This window comes from Prinia subflava, chromosome 12 (genome assembly GCF_021018805.1).
Source record: "Prinia subflava isolate CZ2003 ecotype Zambia chromosome 12, Cam_Psub_1.2, whole genome shotgun sequence".
Taxonomy (NCBI): domain Eukaryota; kingdom Metazoa; phylum Chordata; class Aves; order Passeriformes; family Cisticolidae; genus Prinia; species Prinia subflava.
The window spans coordinates 19,525,397-19,551,659 of NC_086258.1; the positions used below are offsets into that span (position 1 = coordinate 19,525,397).

Genomic DNA, 26,263 nt, shown 5'->3' on the forward strand with positions numbered 1-26,263 from the left:
AGGGTTGGAAAAGCAGGAGGTGCCTGGAGCACAATGGACACAGAGGGATGAGGTGATATGAATGGGATGTGGATAGGAAAGGAAAAGAAATTATAGCAGGGCACCACCACGGCCTTCTTACAGGGATTATGGAATTACACTGAGGAATTCACTAACTCAGATTATTTGCATCCAGCACAAAGGTATTCCACACTAGATGTGATTTTGAAAAAGTGTAAAATTAAGTCTATTCATAACCGTAAGTGAACATGGCAATTACATTTATATGTAAATAAAACTATAGCCCAAATAATAATGCATGTATCTGGCACTTGAAAAAGGATCAGTTTAACAAAGCCAAAAAAAGCCAAGAGAAATCTATCAGAAATCATTTAAACTAAGAACTGTGAACGATTATTAGGAACTGGTTAAGAATATTTTGTTACAATTTTAAAAAGCAACAATGCCATAGTAAAAATAAGAGACCGGTTTTGAGTGAAAGTGAAAATAGAAGAATTAACAGAAAAAATAAGGAAAAGTATACCACAAGGTAATTAAAATCAGACCACTTCTTGTTAAAGACAGTGAAATTGCAAATGACATGGTAGGCAAGGCAGATGTGTTAAGTAAATATTGCTATTCCTTATTCAGTGATACAATCATACCATATGATAACTGTGAAATATTTTCCATTCCAACACCAGCTACTGAAAGTAAATATGTTTAAATTAGCAGGTCTGGACAATGACTGTTACTGCTGATTTTGCACAAGGCTTGAACTATGGATTAAGTCCCAGTTCAATGGAAGTGGTGCCAATGCCCAAAAAGGGAGGGAGAACCATCCAAGTTACCACAGGACCCCAGACAGACTTTGATTTCAGACAGAATAAAAGAGCAGCTAATATGAGACTCAATTAAAAGAAAAGTGGAATAATACAATCAGTGCCAAACACCACAACTATTTGAGCAGCAAATCTGCTCAAGCTATTGTGATATCTTTTTTGACAAAATTACAAATTTGACTGATAAAAGTACTACTTTTGACACAGACCATTTGGTAATTTGACTTGATTCTAGATGCCTGACTAGTTTTCTAATGAAAATACCAAAGTAATAGGGCCCATGTTAGATATGTTAGAAACAGACTATCTCTAAATGGAACAGAAATAGAAATTATTTGCAATAATGTGTTACTAGCTCAAGCAGGGACAAATCTGGGTGTTTTGGTAACAGCCTGAGAGAAAACTAAAAACAACACATTACTGATAGAGACTGTAAAGGATAAAAAGTTTAAGGCAGGGTTCAATGTAAAGAGGACAGAGCACTGTCACAGAACAATACAGATTACTTGGACAATATGCAAAAACATGTATCCCAACAGGCACAAAGCTAAGGCAGTGTATTTAGGTGCAAAAACGAAGTTTGGTCTTACAGGATGAGAATTCTCAGAAAGCAGTAACTGCAGCTGAACAAAGCCTGGCCTTTTAAAGCAGTGACTGAAAGATCTAATGGGATCCTTTGTTGTACAAACAAGGGAACACACAGGAGAAAGTCCAAATTATTCTGAAGTTTATCAAAAGCACAGCTATTACTGGAATATTTTGTGGGGTTTGAGACTCATAACCCTACAGTGATCCTGAAACAGTGGAGAAAGCTAAGAGGAATGCCAAGAGAAAGATTAGAGGTTTGGAAAATATGCTTAGAGTGCCTTAAGGTGCTTGAGCTGTTTACTTAACCAGAGATGGTAAAAAGGAATGTGAGTAGTTACAACAGACCAGAATTTTGATTGACGTACTCTTTGCTCTTAAATCTAGAAGACAAAAGATGTAAAGTTTCCAGGGGCTGGAAATCAGATACTGCAGAAATTCCCACTAACACAGAATGTCCATTTTTAGCAGTGAAGGTAAATAATTACTGAGACAACCTATCAAAGGCAGTACAAATGTTTTCAAACCAACAGCAAATTCCTTTCTAAAAGGCATGTTGCTGCAGTCCAACTGTAGAAAATGAAACTAAAGGCAGGGACTTGTTTAGGGGGGCACTGGTTTGTGTCCTTTCAACCAGTCACAAGGGTCACCTCTGGCCTTGAAAAATTGGGAATCGAACACTTGAACATGATAGGAAGGGGAACAAGGTGGAGAAGTGGCCAAGTTGCCGCCAAGTAGGCCAAGTGATTGGAGAGAAGGGTCTTACCTGCTACATTTTGAACAGAGGAGAGAGAAGGAAGGAGGGAATTAGAGAGGCCAAGTGACTGCCCTTGTCAGGGGGTGAGTGAGCAAGGCACACCACAGCAGCTGTTCTGCAGCAGCAAGGATGAGGATCATGTCTGAGATGCCACAGAACGACCTGACTGGACAGATACAGTTGCCTGGACAAGAAAAAGGAGAAGACAGGAAAGAAAAAAAGGAAGGTGCAAGTATGAGTGACAGGGCAAATGGGAATGCTGAGAATGATGAAGCAAGGAAGCCAAGGAGCTCTGGCTTTTCCCAGCTGAATTGCAAATTGTGAAGGGAAAGAGGAGTTTTCAAAAGCACAAACCAAGTGATGCTGAGAATGGGTAGGAAAGGTAAAGTGGCAAAAACACTGAGAAGAGATTCTGAAAGGTGCAAATGCTACTAAGGGATGTAAGGTGTCCTTCCTCCCAGGACATGGGCGGCTTACTCATGTTCAACTAGAGAGAAAAGAATCGAAAACACAGACCCAGGGCCACAGAGGCCAAGGAAGGACAAGAAGGAGAGAGAAACTCTGTCCAAGTTACAGAAATCAGCACAGAAGACAAACATAGCTCAGTACATCTCACCAGCACTGCCACCAGGACAGAGGAAGGGATGCACAACAGCACATCCAACTCAGGATCACATCAAACCACCAAACTCCATTTCCCAAACCAGCACAACCACCAGAAACTGCTCCTACTCCCCGACCTACTCAAAAGCCATGCCTGCAAACAAAGCCCCAGAGCCTCAGGAAAGGATTGTTCAGCCCACAGGGCATTGCAGAGGATATGATGTATCTCATGCCTCCTCAGTGGCTACAGATTGCCTAGTTACAGCCAGCACAGGGCATTTATCTCCATGTTGATCCCTCTGACAAATTGTATTTATCTGACAGAAAGCACATGCCTTGAAGAGTTTTACAGAATCACCAGAGCTTCCTATCACCTTGGGATATCTGCAGAGAGGTTGAAAAAATTAAAGCATCTGTTTATGAAGTAATATTGTACTCCAGGGAGAAGGCACAGCTGGGACAAACACATATCCAACAAGGTTTTACAATTATGTGGGCACCTCTGCTGAATTCAGTATGCTCACTTCACAGAGCCTTTTCATCTCCTGCCCTTGCTCTGCAAAGGTTTGATGTGGAGAGAAACCTACCAGTGAGGTGGATGAGGCCTTGCTCATCTGGGCCAACACTCTGGCTTCTCCAAAGGCTGTGGCAAGAACCCACAAGACAGGAAAGAGCAATGGAAGGATGGGTAAGACACCATTCACCTGAAAAAAACAACCTGTGATCACCAACAAGCAGAGACAACAAGCAGTCAAACCTCTCACATGACATCTTTTCCACCAAAATGAGAGGATAAGGATAAAAGGCCAGGGCAAGAAGGAAGGGGACTGGGAGCAGTGCCAAACAGTGCACACCTTAGGTGGGTTTAATGAAGGAGGCCATTAATCAATCACATCAACTTGCAGCTGTTTTTCCTGCTGAATTTGGTGTAAAGTAATGAGTTTAAAGGCAAAGGATACCATAGATCTAGATCTAGATATATAGATATAGATAAACACATACATGCCAAATGAGAGAGCAAAGTATTTAAAGGTAAGTCTGTAAGGAATGGCCAGGGAAGTTCTGCTGTCCTTCTCCACTGAATGCTCCTGGATCCAGCATGGTTCCAGACCCAGGAAGCACAGGATGCTGTCACAGCATGAATTAAGTCACTGAGGGAGGGAATGCATCTCTGTGGTGCTCTGGGGAGGAGGTGTAGTGAAGCTCAGAGCTCTCCTTTACCTGCAGCTGAAGAAGAGTGTACTGCCAGGAAGCAATTCCAGGAGCCTGGAAAATGAAGCGCACGGCATTGATGATCAGGAATCCAGCCTGCAATTCAGAGATGACACTGTCACTTAACTACTGGCACTGGCAAGGAAGGTGTTTTCAGTGCCTTGTAACATTCTCAGCCCTGGGGAAAATATGAAAAATATATTTTTGATCTGCTGCTGCAGTTCCTCCCTTCACTCTCATGGTTACGTGGCTCAGCATCTCTGAAGTGCCCAAGGTACACACAGAGTCAGCTGCATGAGTGAGACTGGCCACAGCTTCCTGGTGATGGCTGCAAATTCTTCAGATTTATTGACAAAGCATGGCTGTTCTCAAGGACAAAGGCTTGGAATGAGACCTACCAGCACAATAGGGACAGCATATTTCAGCATCACTGACTGTACAGTGAACCTCTCATTATCCAGGGCTGTCACAGGCCGTGACAGAGCCATTTCCAGGCACCACCTAGAAGACAGAGAACAGCTTGAAATTTCAGCAACCTAACCCTTCACCTTCCTTGGATATAAACCTCCCAGCAGACCTGATTAGAACACTGTGCTCAATCTATGCTATGAGGGAGGGCTGTCAAAAGAGAAACCAACATCTCCAGTAAGAGTGTGGCACTTGCCAGGGGTAAATTTGCAGAGTTGCCAAGCAAACTCCTCAGGTCTCCTCACCTGCTTAGCAGGAAGGCAGCAACAAGGACACAGACAGCTGGGTAGGCCCTGTGCCCTGCATTTAACCCACCTGACATTATCAATTATTGGGGTCTTCAACACACGGAAGAGACGATAGAGTTGAGGATTCTGAGGTCCCTTCTTCACTTCTCCCCTTGGGGAGGGCGGGGGTGAGAAGGGTGGAAATAGATCTCCAGGCTCCAGAACTATGTGCTCATCATCCTAGGAGAAAGGTCAGAAAGCCCAAAGGCTTGTGCTCAAGCACATCTGGTTACTTCATGAGAACTGGTATTTGGAGTGAAAGTTACAATTAAAACCACCAAAGGTAAATTTTAAGCTTTAAACTTTTTCCAACCTTCTTCAAGCAGTAAAATCTTTGTACAGATCTTGTGAGTAGTTTAATTTACTTCTACACCAGGTATTTTATATTACCTTCTTTTATAATAAATCAGTAGTAAGGAGAAGGACAAAGCAGACAAACTTTATTTCTGCACATAAAAAGCAGGATAAAGGACGAGGTTTGTATGTCATGTTATCCTACTGGATAGATTTACTCTACTTATATTTAGCAGCACATTACATTCTCCCCTTGACCTGAGAGAGGAGGAAATATGGTGCTTCTGTATAACATGAGTGTCTCCTGTCCAGTGGGTTTGGGAGTTCATAGAGAAGATGCAGCCTGCCTAACTATGCACCATCCTTGACTGAACTGGAATTTCAAGCTATTTTCAAGGTCGGAAAAACCAAACACTCCAATAATCTGTAATCTGAGAATTAAGAGTATTAGCAAGAAAAACCTGGGAAATATATTGTTACAGGCCAGGGAAATTAGATAAGCAAGTTACCTTAATCCCTCTCAGCGAAGCAAATGACTCCTGGCCTGGCCTCAAAGCAACAACATCTCCTTCTACCAAGAGGCTCACGGGCAGGTTGACAAGATGCCCATCCCTGTAGGCCCAGTGAAGGGACCAGGATGGGGCATAAGGCATGTGCAGGTCAGGGTACATGGAGTCTGGCCATTTCACCTCTTTGCCAAGTGTATCTGAAAGCACAAAGTGCAAAAGAATGAAGTGGCAGCAATTCTGGATTTACATCCTGCAGTGGTTGTAGGTCCCCCAGTGTTAAGCTGGGCTCATTCCTATGATCTTTTATCATCTCTGTCTTCCTCCTTGATGGCTTTTCCCTTCTCTCTCCACACATTATTAACAACTAAACAGTCATTGAAAAACCTGTATGGCAGAAAAGCTAAAGGCTGTCCTTAAAACTGCTCCACTGAAACGCCCTGCCCCCTCAGGCCCCAGAGCCCCTGTTGAGACGCTGCTCATGCACAGCGATTTCTTTCCTTCTGTTCCATGTTGTGGTACAACCCCATGTGTTCTCCCCTCATCATCTGCTGCAAGGGAGATGATGTCCTTTTTATAAGGACACGAGGATCTGAGTTACTCCAAAGCACAGCCATAACAGACGCCCACCTGGTACCACACAGCTTGCAAGCACAAGGCCACATGACAGCTGAAAATAACTATTTCACAGGACAGGCATGAGGAGAACACACTTCCCACAGCCTGTTCCTATGCAACACAGGGGAAGGTTAGCAAGCTTAATTAGGAATGCATGTGATCAGGTTTGGGGAAGGATTCAATGAGAGGAAAACACGAGTGCAAATGGGACAGATGAAGGAGACCTCACCGTTTATCTTATCAACAATGTTCTGAAGCCTCCTCTCCACCTCTCTGCACTTCAGCCTCTCTTGACGCCCGATCATGAGGAGATCCAAGAGGAGCAGGAGGAAGAGTGCCAGTGCATTGACTATCTCAGCACCTTGGCTTCACACAGCAAAACAGGAGGAAGCAGAATGCAGATGAGGTTTGAGTAAACGAGCAGAATACACTGCCAGACACCCACAGAGATGAACATACAACTGCCTGGTTGTTTATTCCCACATCTCACAGATTTACGGCTCAAAAAGAAACGCATGATCACACTTCTTCTTTAGGATAATGACACCAGAGAGGTCTGAAAGGACCTATCTCAATTAAAAAGTACTTTACAAATATGGTAAAAGCATGTATAGCACACTAACTTCTCCCACAAGCCACTAATTTCTCCAGTTTCAAAATACTTCCTAACTATGATAATGCCTTAGGAGTTTTAAAGATCTAGGAATGCTGTAAGAAAAAAAAATCCTCAGTCTCTCCATAGGACACTCTCTGGGTCTATTAGAAGTAGAATTAAGTTGGCTGAAGTTCTGTGAAGGGGACTGATAGGAAATTACCAGTGTGAGTATGCTGAATCTAGGTATCTAGACAGAATGAGGACAACACCTACGTCAATCACACACAGTACCAAGATGATATAAAACCACCACCTTGCTTCAGTTAAGCAGCACAGGAAGCTTTGCTCACCTCCCCTGTGGCTGGCTCCCATAGCAGCACAGCAGCAACAGCACTGCCAGCAGCATCAGAGATGCACCAGGCCAGTGGAAGCAGGAGCAGCGGTTACCATGGTACAGGAAACTGCTCCTCCACACCTCCTGCAAAGGGAGAGCAGCAGACAGTCAGCACTCATGGAACACAGAGCCAGACGCTTGGAAAAGCAGAGTGAGAAAGGGTGAGGACAGCAGCTGGTGCTTCAAGGAGAGCAGAACTTTGCAAAACCCCTGAACATCACACAGAGCATCCCAGAGCCATTGTGTGAATCCTTCTGCACCAATGGATATTCAGCTGGTGAGTCTGGGGGAGCACTCTCTGCTTCTCTCTTGATGGGAAGAATGAAAAGGCTTCTGTGCCAGGCTGTCCCATTGTCACTGACCAACCAAGGAACACTTTTAAGCACTGTGCATAAACACTGGCACTTTGTATTCGACACACACGCCAGGAAAACACAGTGGACAAGGGGAGACTGTTGAGCTTCACAGCTCTTTATGGACTCTTTAAGCTCACTGCCCTTAGTGGCTCTTGAAGTCCTGAGATCCTTCACAGAGCAAGAGGCATCTTCCTACAGAGCTCTGCCATCCAGGAGGGAAGTGCTGACAGAAACTCACCCTTAGGTAGATTCCTTGCTTTGTTCCCAAGGGCTTTAGCAGTTCTACACCTGGACACTCTGAGGGGGAATGCAGCCAACTTCTGCTTAGCCCTCATCTTTACTTTGAGAAGGGGAGACCGTGTGCCCAACTTGTGCTGTTTGGTGCCTCACCTTCCATGAAGTCCCTTTTTTCCGTTCCTTCTGATGCCCCTCCAGCAGTGCTGACAATTGGTCTCTCAGGATTGTGAGGGCTTTCTTTGTGGTAAGGCCCAAACTTGAGGTCATCTCATCCTGAGGTGCCAGAAAAATAAACCGGTTAGTGCTTCCCTGTTCTCCTTTTAGGCTTTTTCCTGGTGGCTTGACAGAGCATGTGACCGTGAATGCCCTGCACTCATCATCACCAGCCTGATTCTTCATTTTCCTGAAATCATCTTCCCTCCTCTGAACTTTAGACTGCTGGCTGGAATTAGAGCACTTAGATAGTATCAGGTAAACAAACCGGTCCTGACTGTGCTGATAAATACTTTATCAAAGCACAATACCAAGTCATTACCGTGAAACAAGACCTACTCAGTAGAGGCTGAGGACAACACAAACAGAGGTTATGCAGGCTTGAACTGGTATCACCTTGTAGAGACAACAGAACATAGTTGTGGTAGGATTTTAATGATAGAGGATGAATTTTGCTAACAATAGTAAAAACTAAGTAGTAGAATATCTGCAATTCAAAACAAGAGCAGTCCAATTTCTACAACTGCTTGCTACAGGTTTTTGTTTGTGAGTCCTGCCTCTGTGACTACTTCGATGCAGAAGCTCCCAGATTTAAATGCTAGGCCATGGATCAGCTTAGGACCAGACATGACCCTGCCATCAACTCCTGCTTTTACAAGAGCAATCACTGAAGTTTTTAAGTGCTGAACAACATGGGAGACATTTGGAGTTGCAGGAAGCACAGAGTTCACAGCACCACTCCCTCAGTGCTCAGCAGAGAGGCACCAGTCCCAAAGGACACGTCTCAGGAGTGTGCCATATGGAAACACTGCCATAAGATGCTGGTTACAGCTCAGTGGGGGAAACACTTGCATTTCTGGGCCAGGAGCATGAGCATTTTCCTTTCTTGCAGATCACAGATTGCAGTGAGATACTGTGGGCACCAGATCACTGACAGCAAATCAACAGGGAACAGCAGACAGGTGTCCATGAGAGGGCTACAGCATGGAACTGCTAAATAAAAGTTCTCATGGGCATTTCATGTTTTAATACAAACATACTGAGCATCTAGAGTACACAGGATATCCTGCATGTTGGAAATGTTCACGTGTGTCACACTGTGCCCGGAGTACAGAAATATTCAACTCAAACAGGCAGGAAGTTTCTCCCTCCTGTCCCCAGCAGTGTGACACAGCCCAGAGCTCAGGCAGGAGCTGCAGCTCTTCCTGCTCTTGTAGCTCTTTCCAGCCCTGCCAAACCCACCGTGGCCTCAAACTGCAGCAGTTCTGCTCCTCAGGAGCTGCTTGCACACACCAAGCTCTGCAAGTGCAGCTTGGCTCTGAGCTGTTCTTCCTGTTCCTTAACTGCATGGTTTTGTGATGAACATTCACTGGAAACTAATCTTGGACTTCAGACTCATTTGATGGTCCAATCCAAAACTGTAACATGGTGTTGAATAGAACATAAATTCTCTTTCAAATACCATCTACCACACACACACACACTCTCCCCACCTATCAGGGACAACCTGAAACAGCAAATTCTGTCCAGGCAGAGTCCAGCAAAGCTGCTTTAGCTGCACTTTTACAGAACTAAAAATAATCCTGCTGCAGTTTTCATTCTCTGTGTCAGTTTTAGGAATAGAGGAAGCAGTTCTGTGTTGTTCTTGGAAGCAGCCCAGGTAACATCAGCACAGGACTAAACATAGGAGTGTCTCAAAGACTCCCAGAGGAGAAGATGGCAGAGGAGCTGGCACCAGCCGTGCTGCTGCACCACAGAGTGCTGCAAACAGGAGTGTCTGAGAACAACTCCGAGCAAGGGACAAGCAGCCTTCTCTCTCTGGGGCAGAGCAAGGCACCCACAGAAATAGAAAACCTCTCCAGCATGGGGAAAGCAGACAGATAAATAAACCACACAGAATGAAAGGCAGCAAAAATAATAGGGACTTGAATGGAAAAGCAAAGTCTGCTTAGTTCTTCTGCTTAGACACTGAGCTGGTTCCAATGGACACATCAGGAGCTACAGAAGAAATGAGAAGAAAGCTGCACTTAATGCCAGCATCTACTACAGCAACACAGTGCCTGGAAAGAGAAATTCCACAGTACAGCAGGCAGTGAGCACAAAAAGGCAGTAAATCCAAAGGTAATCAAAAAAGGTTCCTGGAACACTTGCACACCTGCTCCAGACTTTACACAGGAGTTACTGGTTTGGCATTGTATCCTCAAAGGAATGTAGCAGTGACAAAGGACAAGTGCAGTGTGGCAGGGCTGGGGAAGGGCAGGAAGGGCAGGGATTGATAAACACCCATCCTGACACTTAGATCATGGAGTGTTTGGCAAAGGAGGCAGAGCCAGTCTGGTAAACACTGTAATACTGTGAGCGAGGGCTCCTGGGGGCCTCGGGAAACCTGCTGTGGGTGAGCATCAAGGAAAAGAGCCGGGGACCCAAATGAAAGCGACAGGCTAAAGAGCCACCCTGAGCTCCTGGCAAGGGGCAGCTCCAGGTTTTCACAACAAAAGCTGCCCTGCTAAGTCATCAACTGCTAATGAGGCATTTTTCAAATGCCCTTAAGTAAACTTTTGGCAAACCCAGGCTCTCTGAAGCTGTCCCAGAGGGATCTTTCCAGCCTTTCATCAGCTGCAAGTGCTCTTCGTGCCACAAGCCAGGAAGTGAGCACCCCAGGGTGAAGAAGCTGTTCACAGGAGGTGTCAGTTCATTAATAAAAACCTCAACATTCACATCTTTGCTTTGGAAAGTCACCTCAAAGAGAAAGCCGCTAATTTTCCGGCCCAAACAGAAACAGCAAGACACCTTCCTACCCAGCTGCCTTAGCACAGGGTTTCCTCTGAAGAACAACAAAGAAAGAGCAGACAGTAAATTCCAGGTTATAGTGAAAGCAAACCCCTGATGGGTATCGGAGGTATTTTAAAAGGCTGTACTTTCCTTTTGCCTGTGCCTAAAGGCAAAAAGTCCTAAGGACAAAATGAGCAGCAGTTTCCTCCTTTGCCCTGGAGAGCACAGCAGCCTCTAAGTGCACTCAGGGCTCCTCTGGAGCTGACCCCTGCCCCGGCCATCCCAGCCTCAGTGTGAGAGGCACAGCTGGAGCCAGGTAAAAAAGGGACAATTGCATCCTTCTGCTTTGGGGTGAAATCAGGGCTCTCAAGAGTTGTGATCTTTGGGATGGCTGTTAGGGGAAAAACAGTGCAGGATATTTCCTTTGTGCACCTGATGCTATTTTCTATAGGCAATGAATGTGCTGAGGTGTGGACTGGATGAGAACATGAAAGGACATGTGAATTTCTCCACTCGTAGTAAATATTCTACGTGTTAAATTACTGCTTAGCTTGCCTGAAAACATTAGGGAAAGGGAACCTGAGCTAAATCTTGCAAATGCCCAGGGTTAGGAGCTGGTTTGGCTCTTCAGGAAGGAAATAAGAAGCAGCTCAGCAGCAGGAGATGAGGAGTTCACAGAATCTATAGACTTTTCTTTGCCTTGTCCTTTCAGTTGACCCTCCATAGGGTAAATAAGTTGTCAAATACCCAGGAGTTTGTTTAAATCCATAGCCTTGCCTGGCTCACAGCAAATAGGTACTCTTTGCCTTTCTCAGGAGTTGCAGGAGCATTTTCAGGCTGATAGGTAGGAAAAGTGTGGTTATTTTCTGATTTTTCCTCCCACAACGTGAAGTTGTTCCCGAGCAACACTACCTACCCATGTCTGCTTCCTGCAGCCCACCTACATCCTCACACAAACTCACCACTGAGCTCTCTTCCTAAAATTCCCATCTTGTTCTTTTACACATAGAACTGTTTAAAATTGCCTTAAAAGCTTATCAGCTATCTCACACTCTCTGCTACCTGATGAAAGACAGAGGTCTTGCAGCTTCCTTCCAGAGGAACAAAGTAGAGCCCAAAATTTGTACAGAGAAATGGACACAAAATGTTAATATATTAAAGTCCTCTCATATTCTCTCACAGCCATTACACATCCACAGTAGCATATTTATTTGTTGTATCAGTAAATGTTGATATAATATATGCCAAATATTTTTTTAATAACACAGGAACACAAACATATTCCTTGCTTTCCAGAGCAAAGTGGGTTGAATCATCCTCCATCCTCTGTGGATTCAGTCTCTTGCAGAATAAGGGATTCTCACCAAGACTGCTGTACACTTGAGTGTAACTGCCTTTACAAAGACTGTTCAAACAAATAAGTGAACAGAATACAAAAATTTGCTGCAAGTTTCAATTCTCATAGACTGCAGATCCACCCCTCTGATTCAGAGTGGTGGAAAGCCCCTGCAAGGCAGTTGTCACACAACTGGAAACCAGTTGTTTCCCTCTTTCCAGGCTGCACTCTCTAGGCTCCTTCTAGAACACCTCTACTCAACTGCTTTTTAGATCTGAACAGCTGCAGGTGGGAAACTGGGCAGCAGAATGTTCTTCCTTTCCCTGAGAGCTATTCTGCATTCCTTAGCAGAAAAAGAAGGCAGTTGTTAATTTAACAATGACACTTTGCAGGCAATAATCTACTTCAGGGATTACACCTCCTGAAATGTAAGCATTATTCACAGGTTCAAAACCACACAATAAGGAGTAACTCCACCAAATATATTTGCATTTATTACCATAAGTCGGATTCTTGTTTAGGATAAGTCACAATATTGCACAAAGTGGGGGGTTTGGGTCTGATCAGAAAGGATGACAGACATAAAATACATGACAGCACACAATTTCTTGGGGTAGCATTTCATACAGCAGCCTAATGCTAGAGAGGGATTTATTCTAGTTCTAAAGTAAATCACCCATCAGGAAGCTGCAGCTCCTGTACACCTGCAGCTGCTGATTTAGTGCTCAGGCTGCCTGAAATGGCTCATCCCTGCTACAGAATGACACAGATGGAACCAGCAGGGCCAATCCATCAGTCAGTCTGGGCAGAAACTTCCCTTTATTGCCCCATCCTTGGTCCCAGTCTTGCTTCCTGTCTTTCTTGGTGCTCTCCTGACTATTTTTCCTAAGAGTTCAGATCCCTGAGTCCAGGCAAGAATGTTTCTCTAGTGACCCAGGCTACATCAATCATCCCCCCTGAGACGTTCCTACTCCATGGGATGAACTTTTGATTAAAACTCTGGACTGTCAGGACAGCTGGATTCTCTAATTCCTTCTGCCACCGTTTTCTGCATGACAGTGGAAAACTGGACACTCCTCTGTGCCTTAGCTTCTCATTCTATGAGGGGGCTACCAACTCCCCACCAACTGCTGTAATTGTGAAGATTGTAACATTCACCAGCCCACCTGAATGCTACTGGAAAGGTCAGGAAAAAGAAATATATGTTGATACCTGCACAATTCAGGCAGCTGCACCAAGCAGACCATGGCTCTGTGGGATCACTGCCTTTAAACCCGGACATGGTGGGAAAAGCACCAGAAGGCAGGAGGAACACAGCTATTAAACTGGGTTTGAATGCACCTGACGTGAGCTTGGCAGCCTCAGCTGAGCTGTTGGTGGTCTCAAATCAAGTGAAACGAGCAGAGTCTTCAGCACAGCAGTGCCCAAGTTAATGGACAGAGCAATAGGCAGCAACTGTCTCCTCCCCTCACTATGCAGCCCAGGATGAAAGGCAGCCCAGACCTCCTGCTACCCCTGCACAAAAGAACCCCCAGTTGGGTAACTGGGTGCCTGCAGGGGCTCCAGTGTGGATGCTTTGAGGCTCACTAACAGGGCCTGCAGATTCCCCCTGCAAAAAGACAGAGCTGCAGGAGCACAGAGCTCTGAGATATGGCCAAAGCAGCGCTCACCAGACGGAATCACTGCTGTGCTTTGCTGTACACAGGGTCCATTTTCATCCAAGCAACGACATCCACATTTTATGCTCTCCATAAAGCACAGAGTAAAGATGCCAACAGGCACAATCAACCTTCCTACCCAGGTAATGCACAGCCCAGCACTTTGCTTCTCCCAGCAGCAGCCCAGCAACAGAGAAAGAGGCAGCTGCTCCCCAGGAAACAGCCCAGTTTGGAATTGTACATTCCTCAGTCCATCCCTTCAGTCCTGTATGGAGCAGCAAATCCCCAACCACAGTTACCTGTCCCACCAGGCTGCTGGCAGGATGAGAGAGGGTTTATGCAGCGCTTTGAAGCACTGCACAATTATTAAGCTTTAACTATTGTCATTTAGCCAGTTGCATTACTCCTCCAAGTTCAGAGAGCAGTTAGGGGTCTCTATTTATCCTGGCTTCAACATGCAGCACTGCTTTATGCCAGTGCAGAGCTCCCTCCAGGGAATGCTAATCCCCTCCCAGAGGCCAGCAATGCTCAGAAATCCACAGAACTTCAGTGCATCTTTCATCCCCTTGATAGTTTCCTTCCCATCCCTGCTTCTTCAGCTGAAGACTTTGGGGACTAAAAGGATGATCCAGCCTGGCAGGTGCACTGCCGGACAGATCCCACAGGGATAAAGAGGTTCAACAGTTACAGATCAAAGCCCAGAGAAGCAACAGACAAATTTAAGCCATGAGGGCAGCAAAGCAGGAGTCAGCAGCTAAAATCCTGTGAGGATCTTCCTATTGGTCCTGGGCTTAAAACTGCAGTTTAAAACAGTTTCTTTTCCCCGTCACAGCCAAAAACAAGCTATTCCCTAGCTAAAATCATCACTCTCTGTTTCATGTCCTGCCATAACCTCCTTCCCCCAAAACCTCAAAGCTCTTCATGCCCCATCACATCAGGCAGGATGCAGACTGGGGAGGGAGACAGGGAAAGCCATTTTGAAATCAAATGTTAAGGGAGAGGAACTTACTTTGCGACATTTGCCTTGGTGGGGGATCCAGAGATCAGCCTGTTTGAAGAGCATCTGGGCTAAATTCCTGCACCACTGCCCCAGCAACTTGCACTGCTGTTGCTCTCCAGAAATGAGAGAGCAAAGAGAGAGAGGGAGCAAGACTGTGCAGAGCCCAGCGCTGCAGAGAATGAGACAGAAGCAGCAGAGTGAAGCACCAGTCTGCTGATTAATTCAGCCTGTTCCAGTCACGCTGCAGATCCAGCAAGGAGGCGGCGGGTGGGGGTGGGGGTGAGGGAGGATGAGGGATGGAAAGAGGGGGAGAAAAAAGCAGAGAGGGAAGAAAGTTTGCCCAGGATAGCACCAGATGTCTGTGAGAATGGTTCATTCATCAGATGGAGCCGACACGGTGAGGATCCCTGGGCTCACTGCCTGCAGAGCTGCATATGCATGCACAGGAAGGAACGATGCTGACAGACAGGGGTCTGTGCAAAAGCAGATGGCAAATTAGGTAGGACAAAGTGCTATAAAATATACTACAGGGGAAGGAACACCACAGTAGGCATGGAAAAAGACTGAATTCAGACCAAGAGACTCTGGAATACTAAGTGCCCCACAGATAACTCCATAGCTTTGGATTAAAATTCAAAAATATAAGTATTTGCTGTTTAAAGTTGAGATGGTTAGAGGTCCTATCTGAAGTATTCCCTCCCTCTCCTCTTGTTGATAAAGAATGCAGCAAAAGCCCCTCTTGGCATCTCATATTCTTCCTGAGCCACACAATCTGAACTAAAAGGTGCACATAAATTCACCATAGCCACGTCTGGAGCTCCACATTTACCTGGGCATGGCACACAGGAGGCAAAGGATAAGTGTTGACAGAGAAGGGCTGGGTAGAACAACAACAAGGGGATAAAAAGGTGAAGGAGGAATCAGCCTTCTCATTCTCATCTTTTGCAGGAATATTTCCTTCTCACTGTTGGAGAGATACACCTTTATAAGTGAGGTTTTATTTAGCTCCTACTTCAGTGCTGTCCTAATTCTGTCTGGGGTTCCTAGTTCTGCAGAGCAATCACTAAAACAACTGCTTTCATTCCACACAGAAAGGGGTAAAGAACTGACCCAGCCAAGCACCACCTCAAGAGCTTGCCAAGGATTGCTGCTGCCTAGCACCAAGCAGGACAGGCACTGCCAGGGCTCCCAGTCTTAGCACACTGTGCAGCCCTGAAAACCCTGTGCAGGTGTCAGGACTCACCTACCCCCTGCACAAGCTCTTCACTTCCTTTCCTCTCGTTTTCTGATGTTCAAATGCCTCATTAGCCCATATTCTGTGTTTTAAAGCAGAAAGGCAGAGATTAAGTGGCCTCAATATTCAAAATAAGCCCAACACAGGGGCTGGTTATCACCTGTGTGTTGGCACTGAGGTACATATTGGTGTGTAATCTCACAAAGCTCCCAGAGCCAAAGCTGAAGGGAAGCAGACACTGTATTTATTTAATGTAACTTCAGGAGAAAGTAGAAGAGAGAAAGAGGCAAAACATCCTTTATCCTTCTGCCAGGCATTTTGTTTCCTAGACAACAATTTTAAACTGCAGAAAACAAGAAAATGTCCTAATAGCACAATTTTTCTTTCCTGCTTGCTAAGGAACTACTCATCTACTCCTTTCAACACAAAGAAAAAGGAGAGAAAAAAGAAAATATCAGTGACAAGACTGGTAAGAGTGGATAAACCCTCACACAACACAGCTGTAAGACCCCTTCTTTATTACAGTGCTTGCTGATGTGTTTCCCATGGCTTTGTACCTTTTTGGAGACTGGAATGAAAGTGAATAAAACAACCTGCTTGTGCAATACCAGGAACAATCCTTGTGCTTCATGCTGTTAGAGGTCCCAACCTCAAAACCTCCAGCTTTGGTCATGGACACAAAAGGAATTGGATTAAACTGCTTTTTCTTGTTCACCCTGCTGCTGAGACCTTGCTCTAAAGTGTTTTGGGTAGGGCAGTAATTTGTAGCTTCCTTCTGGTATCAACTGGTATCAGAAATTGCATCTGGATATGTTGTGCATTGTGATATTTGTGCATTAAACAATAGAATGAAAGAGCAGAAGACAAAACCTTGGGATCTGAAGATAAAACTGGGACATGAAATAGAAGGCTGAGTATAAAGGAAGGGACTGACCTATACAAAATCTGCAGCATAAATGAGAGATACCTGTGGAAAAAGGATCAGTTTGTGAAAAAGCCCTTGGAAGAAGAGATGAGCTTTTAGAGAACGGCAGGGAATAAAAACAGGGACACAGTCACTGGCAGGATGAGAAGTGGCAAAGGACTTGGCTACTTTTCAGTCCAAAGGTGGGACTGTAGCTCTTGTTAGGCAGCCTGGAACAAGGACCAGCACTGCAGGAGCTGGAGTGATGTGGAGCACAGCACAGGCTCCCTGAACACGTTTCCAGGCTCTGGCCAGGAGGCATGGTGCTGTATCCAGGCTGCAGCAATTACACAGGGACAATACAGCTCAGTTGTTATGGGTAACTGTGCAATGGATGATGTCAATAATTTTTGTTAGTTGTGTGGCTGCAAATCCAGCCTCTGGCTAATGCAATGCAAACTCAGGAGCCTCACACTGTCCTGAGGCAACCAGTGCTGCTCTCTGGGTATGTGCTGAGTGCTCCTGGAGCAGAGATTCTGGCACCTTCCACATGCATTCAATTCACTCCAGAAATACACAGAAAATTAAAAAGTCAGAGGAGGAGGGGAAAGAACAAGATATCAGCACATTTAATTTAAGAAGGTTTTGGCTGCGCTCCTTAAATACTCTCTGCCTCTCTCTCTGTGGTGTCTGACTTCTGGAAAAACTGGAAGGCAGCCTGCATTACACCTGACAAACTCTGATCTTCAGCCATTCCTGACAGGGAAACTTAGAGCCAGCTGCAGCCAGAGGACAAGTCTCTCATGTGAGTGACACATGTCTGTGCTGCAGCAGTGCTCCGAGCACGTCTCCTGCTCCAGGAGTGCTAACTCTCCATCACACACGTATTTTGAAGAGATTTCTTTCAATCACATTTGGGACTGATGCTTCCATGTGGGTTCACTTTATTTTTAGCATTTTAAAAGAAACCTAGCATATCTAATTTACTGCTGAGGTTACAAAGCGGGTTAATCTGTTCCGTCATCAGTGTATATGTGCCCAAGTTCTTCACTGTGGGAAGGAAGATGGATTCCACCTTAAATGGGGTGGAACAAGGATCTGCAGTATTAATTAAACAAAAAAAAAAAAGGCGTGAACTCCTTAGCAGCAAATAGTAATTACAAAATGGTTTGGATTGAAAGGGACATTAAAGATCATCTAGTTCCAGGCCTCTGCTTGAGGATACTAACAAGAATAAAATCATGGACTTTCCTCGGAATCCAAACACAGTAAGTTGTAAAATGCAGCTTTATGTTTCTGTGGAGTTTTAATTCCAGTTTAAAAGACTGTGGTGATCTCTTGCCTTCATTTTTAACTCCCATTCAGAAAGGAGGGAGAAAAAATTTCAGGAAGTCAGGAGAGGAGGTTAGGACTTGAGAATACCATGATTTCCCCTGTAACCTCATTGTCAGGAGACCTTCCTAACAGGCCTTTTAAAGGTCTGTTACAATACTGTCCATGCTGCTGCCTGTCCAGCAACTCTATATGATCTTCTTGCACTGTGCAGTGGAGAATGTCATATGAGAAAGGAGAGCCAAAGATGGTGACCTGCAGGGAAAGTGTCCCCACGGTGCCCTGCTCTCTCTGGTGCACTCAGATCCCACAAGAACACACCCCTGCACACAGTGGTAATTGCACCTTCTCCTAAAATGATTGATAGCAGATTAGCCCATGATGTCATTTATAAGAGAACAAGTGGATAATTGTCCTCATTGGAATGTTAACTCCACGGTAATAAAGCAATTTGATATAAAACAACATAGGTCAAACACATCCTCTGAGCACTCCAGAACCAAGAGGTTTGAGCAGGAGTGAGCCCAGGCCTTCCTGGTCTAGCACTGCTCAGAGCAGAAACCCAGCACAGTTTCAAGTAGGCAAGTGCCACAGCTGATGTTAACCTTTAAAAGTCACTTACACTGCTGTAGTATCTTTTAGTGTAGGTGAGTCCCTAACAGGTACTTTGCACTAGTGAACAAAACCATTTCTCACTGCAGCAAACAAAACAGCAAGGAAGGGATGCGCAGAGAAAAGAAAGAGCCAACAGACAAAAGCTCACAGTGTGGTGGGGAATGGGATACCAGAGAGAAAAGCAGAGTGTTCTCTCACCTGGTTGAGACCCCAAGTCACCATCAGCAAAACTGGACTCAGATTATTTCATTGCTCTGGTTTATTTTAAAAATCTTGCAGTGAATTCAGCCTTTCAAGTAAAGCTGAGTTGAGTGTCCATGGGAATGGAGCCCCAGCTTAGAGCTCAAGAGACACTGTAGGTGTGACAGGACACTCCACCTGTGCTGTTCCACTGTGGTGCCTCAGTCCCACCCTGCCAAGGACTTCCCTGCTGACACAGGGATGTGAAGGTGACACAACTCTCAACTTCGATACTAACCATGGATTACACCACTACATAAAAATGCCACTAAAAAAATGAAGACATTTAAAAGGACTCAACACTTAAGTTGGGTATGACTGTTATCAGCAAACATACCTGACACTTCTCCTTGAGGTCCATGGCTGTGCAGTTCTGTAAGCATGTCCAGCAAAAGGGGGCTGCTCCTCAGGGGAGAATGTCTCCTAGGTAGAGAAGAGCTTGGCTACATTTACCACATCACCATCTGCAGAAACAGAAGGGAACGCAGTCAAGTCTCCCACATTGCTTCCTTTAGGATAAGAAAGTGATGAAATTCACAAAATTCAAATTACAGGATTGGTCTTTAAAAGAAGGAGAACTCGGGAGATGAAAGTTCTTCTAATAGTGCATCAACCCACCCTGTAACTCAGAAGTTAGCTTAATTCTCCCCAAAGTCTGGCATGCACAGATGAATTCAGTTCCCTGCAGTGCAGAGTAAGAGTATGATTGTAGTCCTGACAGGCTTTTGGGCAAGCCTCCAAAAAAAGGCTGACAAAGCCTGGATTCCACCAGGTGTAGGAGCAAGCTGTCACCCACGGCTATTTGTCTTGTTCCTCTTATCTTCCAGGAGCTTTGTCCAGCTAATCTCTAATGGAGCCAACAATTATGATTCTTCCACTTCCAGCCTTTGACAAGGCTGTGCTTGCTGGGCTGAGCATGGATCTGATCACAAGTAGGCCAGAACTCCTCCAAACATTTTCAGATGACCATGGACCTAGGCCTTTTCTCTTTTCAGCAAAAGTGAGACACACAGAATTGAGGTAGGAAGCAGCACTGGAACTCACATTCTTCTTCTAGCTCACCCTCCTCTACTTCCCATGGCACAAATTTGTTCTCCTTCAACAAAATATCTTTTCTGGTCATAACAAAGGATCTGTGTACATTGTTCCAGAGGATTCTCTTACACATAAACACAATATGATACTATAAGATTATGCTATGATTTTCTTGGGAAAGTATTTCTGTTAGTTAATAATTCCTGGTTCTATTTTTTAATATCACACAGATATTAAATTAAATTAAAATTATAAATTTTTAATATCACACAGAAGCTCAGGGCTTGGTCATATCCTTCTCCTAAATCCAAATAAACAAGTAAGCAGCTAGATATGCAAATCAAACCACCCACACACCTCCTAGATACAATGGACTGGCCTCTGCCAGCTGGGATTTACTCCCTTGGTTTATACAACACTGCCTGATTCAAAGAAGGATCCTGGAGATCCCATCCTTGTGGCAGTCACCGTCAGCACAGCTCTGACAATGCTGCATAATTTCAAGGAAAACAAAAGGCATCCAAAAGCTTACTCAGAAGCCACTCTGTCCCACTCTGCAGTTAGATTTCAGTATTTCCTCTCCTGCAGGCAATCCTGCACCTGCATTCTGGGGGGAGAAGGAGCAGGCATTCAATATTCTCCTGCAGAACCACAATCAGCACCTGCAAATGCCATTTTTTGGCTGCCAGGCTGGTTGGCATGAGCCACCAGTCTGGCCTCTGCCCTACTTTTCTGTCCTGTGACCCTTTCAATGTGCACACAATGAGGGAATAAAGTTATTTTCAGTCACTTCATATCCCTGCCAGGCCAATTAGCAACTGCAAAGGGAAGATCACACAAAGTTACTGGAGTGAAGCTGACAAAGAGCTCCCAGCAAAGAGCTGGGAGTGGGAAGAAGGAAAAAGCACTTTTGTGTGTTTGCACACAGCAGTTTAGAGCCTTAGTATCCTGCCTTTAATTTGAGAGTGAGTTCAGTATAAGGGAAGGCAAGATGATTTTAAGGAGAAAATGGTCACTAACAACAAAATGACTAAGATAAATCCATGATCCTTCTTTTTAGTCCCCTCCAAGATAAGATTAGTTGATCTACTGAAAGACTTATGCACCATGCTCTCACTCGTTGAAACAAAACTCAAAAGAGCCTGAGTTTCTCTCTGGATCTGGATTTCAAACACATCCAGCAAGGGAGGGTGGCCACGGCTGGAGGGCAGGGGGCTGAGCTGGGCAGGATTTCTGCACTGCCCTCAAGGACGTTCTGGTTCTGGCAGCAAACTGAAATGTGATACCAAATGCAAAACATGCCATTCCCTAAAGTTCACAGCATGTCATCTGCGTGCTTAGAACACCACCCTGGAGTCCTTCAGTGTACGAAGCAGGAAACACACCAAGGGTGTTGGTTGGAAAGAGTGAATGTTCCCTGTTTAGAGAAATTCAAAAGCTGTTAAAATGGACAATGTAAGAGCTTGTGAAAATCATCAGTGGTGCACAAAGCACTGCTTCATCATCGTACATGTTCAGGGTTTCTCCAAAATCTGAACACACTGACCAGGCCAGAAGCAGTTCCGTTTTTCTCACATCCCTCATTTAAGGTACCAGCAGTGGTAGACTGTAGACATTTCACACAGGCAAAGCAAGAAGGCAAGTCTTTCCTGTGCCAATCTGGATACACAGAACAAGGAGACTGTTTGATTTTCCAATGTTTAAAAATTTAGAACCAAAAATTCCAAACATAGCTAACCCCAGATAGGTTAGGCTATCATAGTATTGGGGTAACTGAAGCCAACAGCAAAGACAGGCTGGGATGAGAAACCAACCTTCCTCAATTTCTGCACCTGGACTGGCACTGGAAACAGAGAAGATGTGATTTACATGCTTTCTTTTAAATGCAGAATCTATCAAAATAAAACTGCAAAAATTTTCTCATTCCAATTAAACACCTCACATGCATTACAGACGTCTTACAAACACTCAGGAAACAGCTTCACACACTGAGGCTGCAGTAATTTAATAAATTCTGGAGGCAGCCTGCAAATCTGCAGGGTTGTGCATCCACTCACTCCCGACCCTGCAAAGTCCTCGTGTGCCCCCCTCCCAGACCCCATCCCTACCCTGATGCAGGGACTCTCCACACTCTGGACCCGTCCCAGTTTGGTGCACTGCTGTTCCACACTGGAATATCTGCTTCCTTCTGTCCTCTCTGTTCTTATCTCACTTCTGTCTGCCCAGGCAATTAGTCACGTCGACATGTTACACTCTGCAGGACAGAAATGAAGTGGGACTGCTTTGCTGGGACATGTTGGAGGGTGTCAAATATTCAGCTGCAGACAGAGATGCCTGAAGCTGTGGCTGCACTCATTAGACACCACATGCTCCCACTACAGCCAGTTTGCTCCTTCCACTTTCCCAGCACACTCCATTCTCCTCGGGATTTTCAAGCCTAGAGCAGTTTGTGAAACTTGGAAATGGCTGGATGTAGTGTTCAAGTGTCATCATGTTGCATTCAGCCTGAAAAATATTTCCAAATCGTTGGGCAAGAGTGAAACCCAGGATAGGGTTCACCAAATAATCCAATGCTAACAGCAAGCCAACCGTCTGGAAGTCCTGTATGCCAAAGCCAGCAAATGTTATCCCACAGCTGTGGGGAGAGGTCTGCAACCCACCTTAGAACAGCTCTGTTTTACACAACTGAGTGAGTTCTGTGCCTGGGTTGCCATGATTTGTTTTCAAATTGGAAAATACATCCACATCCCTCCCGCAACTTGTTTCAGTTTGGATGTGCCCTGAGCAAAGAGCCAGTCTTGTAATTCAATCTGAGTATCAACAAGTGTTTGAAACAGCCCTCTGGACAGCAGAACTTTGCAAGGGTCCATTCATCCTTTTCTTCACCAGATCTTCTCTTGAATAACAATGTCTTATGCAGCCAGTGTATTTATATAGGCAAAAATATTATGGTTCAGACTTTCCTTTGAAATCCAAGGATTTCAGATCACTTAACTAACCATCAGTATGAGATGGCAGTGTTGAATTTTAATAAAAAATTATACAGCATGATACATTACCTACAAAACTTGTAAAACATCTAGCAAAAAGATCAGGTATTACAGAACCTAAAGACAGTTGGAAAGAAGTTTTCCAGAAGCTGTGTTTCAGAAGCTGCTGTCTTTAGGGAAAAAAATAAATCAAATTAATGATACTATTTTCCCTAAAGTGTTCAATCACTGATGCTTTCATGTTATTTACTGAAAATTCCCATCACAGATTAGTCTACAAAAAATGATGGGGAGTGTGAACACTTCTTGCTGCCAGAAGTGAATTCCTCAAGAACAGAAGCCTGATCTGTCACTGAGAATAGAAACACGGGGGAACAGATAACCAAAAAAAGCAGCTGCCTTGGAGAAAATGGCTTTGATTTGAGCTGATTGTTTTGATATCAGCAGAACCATACAGTCTTCCTACTCATGAGGAGCTGATGTCTGCCTGATAATTTGCAACATGGGCACATTTGCTGAAATGTGGCCTTCCAAAGGTGCACCAAGTGATACTGTCAATTGCTTTGAGACCCACTGAGAGCATGGAATAATTACAGCAAGGGAGCTGGCAGACACACTTCTTGGCTTCAGTATCTGCCTGTGAAAAAAGACTTGTCAGAATTTGGGCCAGCTAAACATTCTCTGCCTCAATAACCCCAGACTGTAGGTAGGAATATGAGTATCTGCTTCAGAGGGAGACTGTGAAGTAAATTTATTATATCTGTAAAGTGAGATCCTCTGAAATAGTTTTGTGTATGTGTTAAGTATTATCAACTCAGTGGAAGTCAGATATCTCATTTGAGCCTGGCTATGAAGAACCAGGAGCTGATTTCACACAGTCTCTGCTTCCCTTCCTAGATGACAGGACTCAGAGAGAGGTCTATTCTGCACTGAATCACAAACAGGATTAAACTTGAAATGAACTGAAGAGTTTGTCATCCATTGACAACTGTGCCTCTTGGAGATGAAATTACTTTTTGTTTAAACCTTACTTGTTGAGAGTTTTCCAATAAAAAATATCTGACTCTTTCCTACTTTCTCCAGCACATTCAGGACTTGCATATTGAACTGTTTCAAAAGAGAGTCATTGCTCAAAATGAAACCTGAGCAACAAAGAGGGACAAGGGCAGCAGGGAATTGCTTTGGCACACTTGTAAGACTCAGACCTTTGGCTTACTTATGAGATTAAGATTGATAAAACAAGATGTTCCACAAGTGAAAGAACACTTTATTTTTGTTTTAATTTTATTTTGGTGAGCTGAGAAGCAATTATCAAAAGAAATACGATCAAAAGAATTATAAAGCTAGTTTAGTCTACCTTACTGTTTCCACAGGGGCTGACACTGTTTCAAGTTAAGGTATTGTAATCTGAAAAGTATTTGCTGTGTTCATTTTTCCTTACTTGGTTAAAAAGAAAAGAGTGTTTGGGCATTGAAGGATTGCTTTACTTTTTCTGTTTCAGGTAAAGCCTGCCACAGAAAGACACAGCATGTAGAGAGTCTGGATCAAAGTGAAAAATGCAACAAAAGGCACAATTCTGAAAGGTGGGAGGGCCCCTCCAGCTTCTGCAGGGAGACGAGACATGGTGGAATAATGTCTTGAACAGAAATTTTTACAGCAAATCTATGGAAAAATTCACTGCAAAAGTGACAGCTGTCATTCATCATCATGATATTGGTTATCATGGTAACCAGGAGTGTATAGCTACCTCCATTTACAAAGAAATAATACTGAAATGTTAGAAAACCACAGAAAGAAAATGGCCCAAAATAAAATTTTAAAAGCTTGTGCTTTTATAGGACCTTTTAACAAATCAATTTTTGCTGATATGCACTGACTCAGAGACAAAAGTATAGCTTCTCCTCTTAATTCTAGATTTTAAATAAAGGTGTTGCATTCATAGTTTATAGTAAATCTAGGTAAAAAACATTCTTACACCAGTGTTTGCCATTAGGGAATATTTGATAAACACTGTGCCAATGGGAAGGTGTTCTCTGGGAGTGCCCCAGAGCAGACTCAGCACATGAAGGCCACTCAAACACCCATTCCAAGCACAGCACAGCCCTTACCTAGGATAGGCAGTTCACAGATTGTGGATTTTGCTGTTCTTACAAGCTCCATGAAAGTTTTATAATGAACACGTGTCGGATGAGCCATGTCTAGAAACAGGGCAGTGAGCTGCCTCACTCTAGTGTGAAAGGAAAAGAGGAGCTCTCTGCAGCTCCTGAAGAATCTCCCCCCAGTCTTCACTCAAGAGCATTCCAGAGATCCAAAGTGCACTATTTAGTGTTCAAACACATACATTAATGCACTATTTAGTGTTCAAACACATACATTATCACAGATGTGAACACAGCCAACCCTGTGCTCCCACAGGTCTCAGTGCAGGACACTGCTGCCCAAGCAGGTCACTCTCTTTGGCCAGCCCAATCCAAGGACTTGCTTTTGGCAAAACCCCCCTGGCCCCTGGCTCTGCTCCTGGCCAGTCCCAGCCGCAGGGGGATATAAACCCTCCCAACCCACATCTTCCCATGGTTGTGGAGCAGGCTGGTCTGAATGCTGTGGCCTCCAGCACCTAATTCAGGTAGGGCTCTAACAGATCAAGATGTAAACAGAGCTGTAATGTGAAGATTAGAGGACAAAGGTTTGTTTTCCTGCTTCCACCTGCAGCACTAATATTGATTTGTTTGGTGACCGAGGCTAGAAACACTAATATCTTAATCTTCTCATCAGACAAAAAATCTTGGCAAGATGTTTGTTTAAAAGGTCATGGTTAAGAAGAATTTTATGTAATTTTTTTTCAATAGGCTTGAGTAAAAGATAGGAAATATAAATCTTTTCTCTAAAGAACAAAACATATCTCGCACAAAACCAGTACCATGCCGCTATTTCTATGTATGCCTATATTAGGCAGGATGGCTAGGGTATTCAAATTTTACTATATCTGAGCAAGCCCTGTAGATAAATGCAGTACAGCAGCTGTTGAGTAACAGTTTGTTTACATAGAAACCTGCATTTCTAAGCAACTTAAAGTGTTTCATAGAGCTCATGTGCTACTATTCCATTGTGTCCCATTGTGTGGGAGCTGTGGGAAGTTTCTTCTACAATTGCTGGGGGAAATGACAGGATTTTAAAGAAGCAGTCCTTAGTAGCTTCCTTTCC

General features: G+C 44.3%; 1 protein-coding gene across 3 annotated transcripts in view; it reads right to left on the bottom strand.

Annotated features, from left to right (window-relative positions):
* TMEM94 (transmembrane protein 94) overlaps positions 1–26,263 on the bottom strand; it is a 50,490-nt gene that overhangs the window by 23,129 nt on the left and 1,098 nt on the right. For 2 of the 3 annotated variants that reach the window (XM_063409704.1, XM_063409702.1), the window contains exons 2-10: positions 19,375–19,501; positions 7,887–8,006; positions 7,097–7,224; positions 6,381–6,517; positions 5,537–5,733; positions 4,762–4,913; positions 4,377–4,479; positions 3,988–4,074; positions 3,354–3,470 (exon numbers count right to left, since the gene is read on the bottom strand). In XM_063409704.1, the coding sequence (XP_063265774.1) occupies positions 3,354–3,470; positions 3,988–4,074; positions 4,377–4,479; positions 4,762–4,913; positions 5,537–5,733; positions 6,381–6,517; positions 7,097–7,224; positions 7,887–8,006; positions 19,375–19,398 (1,065 nt within the window). In that variant the 5' untranslated portion in view covers positions 19,399–19,501. Of the gene's footprint in view, positions 1–3,353; positions 3,471–3,987; positions 4,075–4,376; positions 4,480–4,761; positions 4,914–5,536; positions 5,734–6,380; positions 6,518–7,096; positions 7,225–7,886; positions 8,007–19,374; positions 19,502–22,180; positions 22,313–26,263 lie in introns of those variants that run through there. The other variant, XM_063409703.1, reaches the window with a different exon arrangement.